This window comes from Trichechus manatus, unplaced genomic scaffold (assembly GCF_000243295.1).
Source record: "Trichechus manatus latirostris isolate Lorelei unplaced genomic scaffold, TriManLat1.0 scaffold00024, whole genome shotgun sequence".
NCBI classification, from domain to species: domain Eukaryota; kingdom Metazoa; phylum Chordata; class Mammalia; order Sirenia; family Trichechidae; genus Trichechus; species Trichechus manatus.
The window spans coordinates 21,411,473-21,421,970 of record NW_004443960.1 but is presented as its reverse complement, the minus strand read 5'-3'; the positions used below and the strand labels follow the sequence as shown (position 1 = coordinate 21,421,970).

Sequence of the window (10,498 nt, the reverse complement as noted above, 5' to 3'; positions counted from 1 at the left end):
CACACACACACACACACACACACACACACACACACACACACACACACACACAAAGGCACACTGGCCATTTAATCCACTGTTGCTGGGAAAGCAACTTGCAGGCTTGCCCAAACTAGGCAGTTGTCTGCACCAGTCTCTCAGGATACCTCGATACCAACACAAATGCACTACCCCAAATCCTTGGAGGACAGGGTTCCCACTGCTCAGCCTGACACCAGCCAACCACTCTATAAACATGGCTGTCATCCTCACCACCGTAGGAAGGCTGAAGAATTAAGAACGTTAGCCCATTGGTGCGTGTGGCTCATGTAGGAAAGATCAGCAGCCTTTCCCTTCATCAAGCACTACCCTGGTTGATATGAGTCATAGCACATTTTAGATTTCCAACATAGTTGATTCAGATTGCTCTTTCCAATTCATTTGTTGTTTTTGTGGAGGGACTGACCCCTTCAGCTTCCTACTCTGCCACTTTGTGTGACATCACCACTAATTAAATTTTAATTTCTATGTCATTATTTTCTAAGTTTCTTTCCTTAGCTCTGCCAGCCTCCCTTTATATCTCAATGTGATACCTTAGATTCTATTAAAGAAAGCATAATATACATTATGTGATTTCCTTGAGAGTGTGAAGCAGTTGTAGCCTAAATTTTTCTTGTATTTCCTGGAATAAATCTTTTGAAGTGCTCTCTTGATGTATGTTGGCATGCCCTGTTCCCTTTCTTTCTTTTATTTCTGCTGTGGTATTTTTGCATATGTCCTGTGGTAGAGTTCCCTCCCTCTCCATGGTGGAGTTTTTTGCCTGTTTTTTCTTATTCATACTTGGACATGTAATTTTTTTTGTTATTTTTGTGGGCCTCATATTTATACCAAAAGTAGTTAAAAGCTCGCCTGCTAACCAAAAGGTTGACAGTTCAAATCCACGAGCTGCTTCTTGTAAACCCTGTAGGGCGGTTCTTCTCTGTCCTGTAGGGTCGCTATGAGTCGGAATCGACTTGACGGCAGTGGGTTAGTGTTATGTTATAATCTCCTTGGAAGCCCCTCCTTGTTACCTGGGCTCTGTTGAAAGCCTTCCTTTAGTCCTTAATTTAAAGGTTTAAATTCTGTTCTGTTCTTAAGTTGCCTAAAGAGAATGAAGGGAAGACTGGGGCTGGGACTTTGGATTGTCACTCTCTGGGAGCTTTGTTTCTCACATTTTCTCATGAATTTGTTACAACTACAGAACAACTACAGACCCATGGAGCTTAACTGTGTTTGGGGTGTGCGTCCAGTTATATAGGGGTGAGGAAGTAGGGGTGGCATGGGAGGTGGTGGCTCCGTGAATTTAGATTCTTTTCCTTTCCTTCTGGATGAACTGGCTACTTGGAGCTGGCATCTTGGTTGAATTGTGCTCTATGGGTCAGGATCATAGACTTCAGTTTTGTGAGTAAGTGGATGTTTTGGACAGCTCAGTTACCTTTTGTCCACACATTTGAATCAGGCTTGATTCCAGACCCGACTCTTTGTAGGGAGGACATTGATTCAAAAGGGGAAAAATGGCACTTTTCCACCCTGTGGGCTGTCCCCACTGCTGGGCTGAGGTGGAATCAGGGCTTATTCCCATGTCTTGCCTACTCTTCTGCCTTTGCCACAGTTTTTATCTCCTTTTACCATGCCACTTGGTGCTTACCCCGCAGAGTTGTGTATTAGCTCAGCATCCCCGCTCATCTTGGGCCAAGCTGATTGAGTATCTGTTGTTGTTATTGTTGGGAGCCGTCGAGTCGGTGTCAACTCATAGCAACCCTGTAGAACAGAGCAGAATTGCTCCGTAGGGTTTCCCAGGAGTGACTGGTGGATTTGAACTACCGACTTTTTGGTTAGCATCTGAGCTCTTAACCACTGAGCCACCCGAGCTCCAAATATCTGATTAGTATTCTCTAAAGTTTGTAGTAAGTCTTTTCCCTGCCTCCAATACAGGTGAAATGGTGTTGTTTCTTTTGGTGATTGATTTTGGCAAGTATCAGGAAGTCTTCCCCAAAGGAATGTGCTCTTTAACCTGCCATCTTTCCTGAAGGCCATAGTGCTTCTTTATGTCAGTTTCTAAAGGGAAATCTGTGATAAGTTAGTACACCCTCAACACATTTTAACACATTACCCCTTTCCATCTCCCTCCCAGTGTGACAATTGTGTTTATCCAGATAGAAGTGTCTACTTCATTATATTGAACTAATAATAAGTTCAGCTGATAAATTGAAGCAGCATTTTGTAAAATAATTTAAAATGTAGCAAGAAGATTTGTTTAAGAGATCTTGTGAAAGGATTGAAAAATTTAAAGTTATATAGTTATTTTCTGCCTCGTGGTTTCCTGCCCATTAAATTGAGGTCTACTGGCAGGTTTCACAAGCTTAGCTGCGTGTCTCCACAGTGATAGCTGTTAGAACTTTTCTTTCGCAGCAGTTTATCGGGCTTCCCAGAGAGGAAGGGGCACAAAGCAGGCATAAAAAGGTTGAAGACCTGTTAGCTCAGTTTTTTTTCTTCTTTTTAATTTAATTCTATGATTGTAGAAACCCTGGTGGCATAGTGGTTAAGAGCTACAGCTGCTAACCAAAAGGTCAGCAGGTCAGATCCACCACGTGCTCCTTGGAAATCTTATGGGGCAGTTCTACTCTGTCCTGTAGGGTCACTATGAGTCAGAATTGACTCCACGGCAACAGGTTTGGTTTTTTGGTTTTTTTCTATGATTGTGGCCTCTACATTTGACCAGCAGGTGGCAGACAGGAGCCAGAGGGGATACTGCGGCATCTTAAGGGACTGCACTTAAACAGGCCTCCCTGTCCTTTCAGTAGTAAGTCTGGAGGCAAGTGCTTTGTTTCATCATTTCCTCTGCCCTTAGTGAAATATGTAAGAAACTACTTGATAATAGACCTGTAACTTAGCTCTCAGAGTTCATTACTATGTGTGGAATGCCGATGTTTACCAAATTGTTCGCTTATTCCTCAAACCACCAAATATGTGAACATACAGGAGTTTAATTTTTTTTTTTAATGGTTCCCTTCTGGCATAATCAAACTACAAATTTCCAAAGGAGTAAACAACTTATAAATATTATTTAAAAATATTAATCATGTGAGGTGCAGTGGGCAATACAAAGATAAATATGATAAGGTTACTCTCCTTCCAGGACCTTACAGCATGGTTGAGGGTGGGGCTGGGAGAGAACAAGTACACAAATACTTTTATTACAAGATAGAATGGGACAATTGCCTTACTTATATACATACATAGCCGTTGCTGTTGAGTCAATCCCGACTCATAATGACTCTATAGGACATAGTAGAATTGTTCCATAGAGTTTCCAAGGCTGTAATCTTTATGGAAGCAGACTGCCACATCTTTGTCCTGCAGAGCGGCTGGTGAGTTTGAACCGCCTTCCTTTCAGTTAGCAGCCAAGCGCTTAACTGCTGTGCCACCAGGGCTTCTAGAAAATTACCTTAAAAACCTTAAAAACAAACAAACCAAATCCAGTGCCATGTGTCAATTCTGATTCATAGCCATCGTATAGGACAGAGTAGAATTGTCCCATAGGGTTTCCAAGGCTGTAAATCTTTTTGGAAGCAGACTGCTACATCTTTCTCCCGTGGAATGGCTGGTGGGTTTGAACCGCCAGCTGTTCGGTTAGCCAAGCGCTTAACTGCTGCACCACCAGGGCTCCTGTATACATTCAGTACATATAGTTTTGTGTCTTTTTCCCTCCCAGTTATCAGTATAGCATGAACATTTTCCCATGGAGCTAAGATTTTGGTAGGTGAACAGATAACATTTGAGGCAGAGGAAACAACATACATCTTAAATGGAAAATTCAGAGACTTTTTTGTGTGTGTGCTTTAGGTGAAAGTTTACAGCTCAAATTAGTTTCTTATACAAAAATTTATACACTCATTGTTATGTGACCCTAGTTGCTCTCCCTGTAATGTGATAGCACACTCCTCCTTTCCACCCTGGCTTTCGCGTGTCCATTCAACCAGCTCCTGTCCCTTTCTGCCTTCTCATCTTGCCTCTGGACAGGAGCTGCCCATTTAGTCTCGTGTATCTACTTGAGCTGAGAGGCACACTCTTCACGTGTATCATTTTATGTCCCATAGTCCAGTCTAATCTTTGTCTGAAGAGTTGGCTTCGGGAATGGTTTTAGTTCTGGGTTAACAGAGAGTCTGGGGGCCATGTTTTCTGGGGTTCCTCCAGTCTCCGTCAGACCAGTAAGTCTGGTCTTTTTACTAGAATTTGAGTTCTGCACCTCACTTTTCTCCTGCTCCATCAGGGACTCTCAGGGACTATTTTGGGAATAATAATTAAAACCATTAAAGTGGAGTGAACATTGGGAAATGGTCAAAGATGAAGCTGCAGAGGAAGGTTGGGAACAAAGCATGGGTTGCCTCAAACAGATAAAGGAGTTTCTATTCAGGGAATAATATTTTCATAGCTGTTAATTAACGGTTTATTAATGGAGTCCGTGGGTGGCTCAAACGGTTCAAACCCATCTAGAGGTGCCTCAAAAGACAGGCCTGGCGATCTGCTTCCAAAAGGTCACAGCCTTGAAAGCCCTATGGAGCAGTTCTACTCTGGCACACATAGGGTCGCCATGATTCGGGATAGACTCGACAGCAACTGACAACAACAGTTTATTAGGCTAGTTGAGGAGTGCGGCTGAGTGGAACGAGTGTCGACTTTAGAGATGGACAGACCTAGTTTTAAATCTTTGGGCTGTCACATATTAGCAATGAGGCATCAGACAAGTTATTTGACCTTTCTGAGCCTCAGTTTCCTCATCAGTCAAATGAGTGGGTACATGCATTATACGATTCTTGTAAGGATTAAGCAAGACATCAGATGTGAAGCTCCCGGCCCAGAGAAGGCATTCAGTGAACATTAAGCCCTTTCTCTTGGACCTCTCATTTAAGATTCTGTAGCTCTTAACAGTAGCCCAAAGAGTCCAATAAAGAACATCTGAAGGTTCTGTTTGAATGAGAGTCACATAATTTCTAAAAGGCTGTGTAGCTCAGCAGATTTAGCCAAATGACAGATTGGAAATCCAGATCCATAAATTAGTTAATAGGTTTCATTTTTCTTTTTCTTGAATTTAAATTTTGTTTTCATCACGTACATGTTGAAAAAGTTAAATAGTACTTGAGGGCTTGTGTTGTGCACCATCAAGTCGATGCCAACTCATAGTGACCCTATAGGACAGAGTAGAACTGCCCCATGGAGTTTTCCTAGGCTATAGGCTTCATGGCTGTAGTTTTTACAGGAGCAGATCACAGAGCCGCTGGTGGGTTTGAACCACCGACCTTTTGGTTAGCAGCTGAGTGCTTAACCATTATACCACCAGGGCTCCTACTGGAGGGCTTCGAAGGAACATAGCACTCTCTTCCCCCACCTCCTCATCCCAGTCCTATTCCCAGGGGGCCACCACTTTTAATTCTTAGAGCTGTTTTTGTTCCTGGTGTTTCATATTTCTGCATAGTACATTTATAATTTTATTTCTTGGCATATCAATTTTAGGTATTATCTGTTAACTTACTGTTATAGCTAAGGATTTAGGTTTTATATACCTCCTCCACCTCCCTTTCACATTCCCCTGCTATATCATTATTTTTAGACTAGTCAATGAATAGTGCTTATAGTATCATGACTTTATAAATATTGTTCATTTTTTTATTTTTATTTTTTGTCGGGCTTTAGGTGAAAGTTGACAGAGCAAATTAGTTTCCCATTAGACAATTAATACACAAATTGTTTCGTAACATTGGTTGCCAACCCTGTAATGTGTCAGCACTCTCCCCTTCTCCCCCCCAGGTTCCCTGTTTCCATGCGTCCAGTTTTCCTCTTGAAATTGCTATTTTTATACGTCAGAAATTGTCAAATATCAGCAATTTCATAATGGTTCAGCCTGTACCTATCTTAGCAGTTCTGCCACTGACCTCTAAGTAACTCTGCTTCTTTGGGCTGCAGTTTCCTCACCTATACAGGGAGGTCACTTGATGAGTTATTTTACATCCCTTCTGTCCCAGACATTTGATGATTCTAATCAGAGCCAAGACTAGGGTGAGGTAAGAGCAGTGCCGAAGGCACAGAATTTCAGGAGGCTTGTCACCCCATACTCTCATGGTCCTGACAATGAGAACCCCCTTACGTTTTGTACCCCAGGCTTGCTTCCCCCTGTTCCTGGCCCTGATTTGAATTTATTTTACCATTTACATTTAAAGGGTTACTTGCCAATGTGTAATCTTGTCTATATGAATAATGCTTACTGATGCATTAATTTAAGAAGCTATGGTACACGTTATCTAATGATTGACTTATGTGTTTTGCTCTTTACTTACTTTTCATATTTACCATCTCCATGCCTGAGTTAATTCATTACCTCAGTAAGAACTTCTGAATACTAGCTTACGTATATCTACGTTGATCCTGGTGAATTCTTTCTCTTGGCTGCAACAGAAAACCTAGTAACAGTAACGTTTTATGTTGTTCTCCTTTAGATCAGGCCAAAGCGTTTGTGAAGGTTTTTACTGAAATTGACCGAATGCCCCAACTTCTTGCATACTACTATAAGTGTCACAAGGTAAGAAGCTATGAGTGGTTACAATATTGTAATGCTTACAACACTGGACACAGAATTCCAGTTCATACTCAAAGGTAAAAACATTTGCCTCCTCACCCTCTGGCCCTTTTTCTTTGAATTAGCCAGTAGGGGGTGCTCTTGGTCCAGCCTGTGGATTCACTTAATTGCCATCTGGGGAAAAAAGTCATTAGTTTTTCAATCTCTTTTGTATTGAGAGATGGATCTAATTTACAAACTTGAAAAAAAGTTGTTTTAATTTTCCTCATTTTTGCTTTTTGAAGATTTGTGTCTTAAGTTTTATTAAGCCCTCAGCAAGCCATAGGAATTGTATATGTTTTCTAAGGTTGTTGAGGTTAGGTTACTGAAAAACTTAAAAGCTTCATGGGCTAGCCTTAATTCCTTCAAGTCCACTGCTCACGTGTCTTTTAAGCAATAGTGTTAGGACATGAAGCTTAACACACACTCACGCCCTCCCCTAAGGCCTGTTCAGAAGATGGATAGTATGCTGAGTGGAAGGAAGCCCATTGGCATACTCTTGGGACAGGATAAGAGGAGAGAGGATCATGTGGAGGGCAACACCTTCAAGCTTTGGGTGATGGTCAGAGCAAGTAACTGTCAGTGTTTTTTGGGTGTTTTTCTCACCTTTTTCCGAAGTAAGTGGACATCAGTGATTATCACTTGCCTCAGTAGAAGGGCAGGTCCTTTCAGCAGGCATACCTGGTAAGGCCCCCTCTGTTCTTCCCCTGCAGGTACAGCTCTTAGCGGTCTGGCAAGAGTTGTGCCAGAGTGACCTCCCCCTGGACCGGCAACTCACCGGACTCTACGACGCCATGCTTGGTGCTTGGCACGCGCAAATCCAATGGGCTGCGCAGGTAACGGCTCGTTTGACTTCTAGAGAGAACAAAGCCTGTGTGACAAGGGGATGGATGACTGCCTCGGGAATGGTCTCCCTTAACTGCAGAGTACCTCTCCCCAGTTGCCACTGTCACCAAAGGGGTTAAAAGATAAGCTTCGAAACCCACGTCAGTAAAATCATTAGGTCTCCATTAAAACTCTTCTTATCACTCTGATCTATATCTTAAATAGAATCTAATGTGACAGTGTTGCTTGTGGTTCAGCAAGTGAGCCTCTGGAATTCCTGAAAGCCATTATCTTCAGATCTAAAAGCAGGAGGCCCTTAGTCAGGTGATGGTTGAGCCAGCGAGATTGTTTTGGATCTTAACTTCAGGTAAAATTTATCCAGCCTGAAGTTAGTTTCCATTGTTCTCACAGTACACCAAAAGTTAGAGGAAGATTATAATTTTAAAGGTACCCTTTGACTAGGGGAGAGGTGAGACAGGAACTTTGTTTCAGGTGGAAACTTCCCATCACTCACTTGCCCAAAGTCTCTAGGCATTTTTAGCTGTAAAGGGCAAGAACCATTGTTCTCTTGGCTTGATGCCAGGAGGCACAGTAGCTCCTCTTATAGAAGGGAAAAAGGCGTTTTTATTTTGGAGTAATGACTTATTGGGCCTGTTCCTAGTGTGGTTTGTTATTTTTTTTTTTTCACAGTTAGTTGTGAATCACTCTTCAAATGTACATCAGTCATTTGCTGGAATGAACGTGACTGTGGTAGAGAATTCCTTGTTCAGGGTCATGTCATTGTCTCCATCCTTGTTTCTTTCTCCTTGAACCAACCTAAGTCAGACTTGTGTTCAAACAAACAAATGAGAAAGCCCCTGTGGCAGTTTCCCAGTTTTGATGTGATCAGCACTTTCCAAAGACCCTGTCCATCCACGCTCATTAGGTGGCCTCCTCTCTTCTGCTACTTCTTAACAGCGCGAGGATGAAAACAGCTCACGTCCACAAGTACTAATACCCTTCATCATCTAAGAAAATGGACTTAGACTTCTTAAACTGCTATCCTGGTCTCATCTTAAATTTTGTAAGGCATGAGTTTATGCTCATTTATGCCTTTGGCACATGGCCCATTTTCTTTCCAGGATGTAAGCATGACGTGTGGGCTATCATCTCCTAAGCTCAGTACAGTGCAAAAGAAGACCAAAAGTGCCAGGGTAAATGTGTCCCTTTCAGATTTTTTTTTTTTCCAGTATTTTATTATAAACATCTTCCAACATACAGAAAGGTTGAAAGAATTGTATAGTGAACACCCATATACCCACTTTCTGAGTTCTACAATGAACATTTTACTATTTATGCATTTTACAAATCTAGTCCCTGGGTGTCACAAACAGTTAAACACTTGACTGCTAGCTGAAAGGTTGGTGGTTTGAACCCATCCAGAGGCACCTGGGAAGACAGGCCTGCTGATCTGCGTCTGAAAGGTCACAACCTCGAAAGTCCTTATTGAGTAGTTCTACTCTGCAAACATGGGGTCACCAGGAGTCAGAATCGACTCAACAGTAACTAACAACAGCATTCGTTTCTCCATGCCTCTGTGTGATCACTAATCCATCTTATTTTTTTATGCTTTTCAAAGTAAGTTGCAGGCTTCATTCACTTCACAGAGTACATGTTATTCACTCAAGTTCAATCTTCATTTACTTTTTTTTTGGTAAAATTTGCATGCCGTGAAATATTCATAGAAATATTCTATTCGATTCGTGTTGACAAATGTACATGCTGGCATAAGCCAATCCCTTATCAAGACACAGAACGTTACCATCACCCTGGAGAGTTGCCTCACGCTCCTTCCCAGGCAGTCGTTGTCTCCACGTCCCTGAAGGCAACCACTGTTCTGATTTTTTTCCACCATAAATCAGTTTAGCCTGTTACAGAGTTTCATGTAAATGGAACCAGGCAGTGTGTGTTCATTTCACGAGACTTCTTTCGTTCACCCTGTTTTTTTGAAATTTATTCATGTTGTTGTGTGTATCGAGAGTTCCTTTTAATTGCTGAAGACTAGAAGGCAAACAACAACAGCTATGTTGTATGAATATGCCACTGTTTGCTTATTCATTCTCTTGTTGAGGGACACTTGGGCTATTTCCAGTTTTGGGCTATTGTGAATAAAGCAGCTTTGAACCTTTTTGTATAAGTCTTTTTGTGGACACACCTTTTTATATATCTCTTGGGTAAACATCTAGGAGTGGAATTACTGGGTCATAGGGTAGGTGAGGTATATGTTTAATTTTATAAAAAAAAAAAAGTGTCAGACCTTTTTCCAAAGTAGTTGTACATTTTACACTCCCACAACAGTGTGTGAGGGTTCTAATTGCTCCACATCCTTGCCAATATTAGGTGTTGTCAGTCTTTTTAATTTTAGTCATTCGGGTGGGTGTGTATTAGTGTTTCATAGTGGTTTTAATTTGTATTTCTCTGAGGACTAAGGATGTTGAATACTTTTTCATGTGCTTATTGGCCATTTTTATATCTTCCTTTGTGAAATATCTGGTCAAATCTTTTGTCCATTTATAAAATTTGGGTTGTTTGCCTTCTTGTTACTGAGTTGTAGGAGTTCTTTGTATATTCTGCATACAGGTCCTTTGTAAGATATATTTTATAGGTATTTTCTCCTAGTCTGTGGCTTGAGTAGAGGTTTTGATTTTGATGAAGCCTAATTGATCAGTTTTTTTCTTTTATGTTTAATGCATTTTGTGTCCTAAGAAACTGTTGCCTACCTCCAAATTGTAAAGGTATTCTTCCATGTTTCCTTCTAGAAGCTTTGTTTAGCTTTTACATTTAGGTCTGTGGTCCACCTAGAATTAATTTTTACGTATGATATGAGGTAGGGTCAGTTTTTTTTTTTTGTTTGTTTTTTGTTTTTTTTGATTTGTCATAATTTTTTTTACCTTTTTTAAAATTTTTATTGTACTTCAGGTGAATGCTTACAGAACAAATAGTTTCTCATGAAATAGTAGTACACATATTGTTTTATGACATTGGTTAACAACCCCACAACAT

The 10,498-nt window shown here is 41.1% G+C and overlaps 1 protein-coding gene across 1 annotated transcript in view; it reads left to right on the top strand.

Annotated features, from left to right (window-relative positions):
- Positions 1 to 10,498, top strand: part of COG7 (component of oligomeric golgi complex 7) — a 97,094-nt gene that overhangs the window by 22,424 nt on the left and 64,172 nt on the right. Inside the window, exons 5-6 of the mRNA XM_004373458.3 lie at positions 6,513 to 6,595; positions 7,345 to 7,467. Of these exons, the coding sequence (XP_004373515.1) occupies positions 6,513 to 6,595; positions 7,345 to 7,467 (206 nt within the window). The remainder of the gene's footprint in view (positions 1 to 6,512; positions 6,596 to 7,344; positions 7,468 to 10,498) is intronic.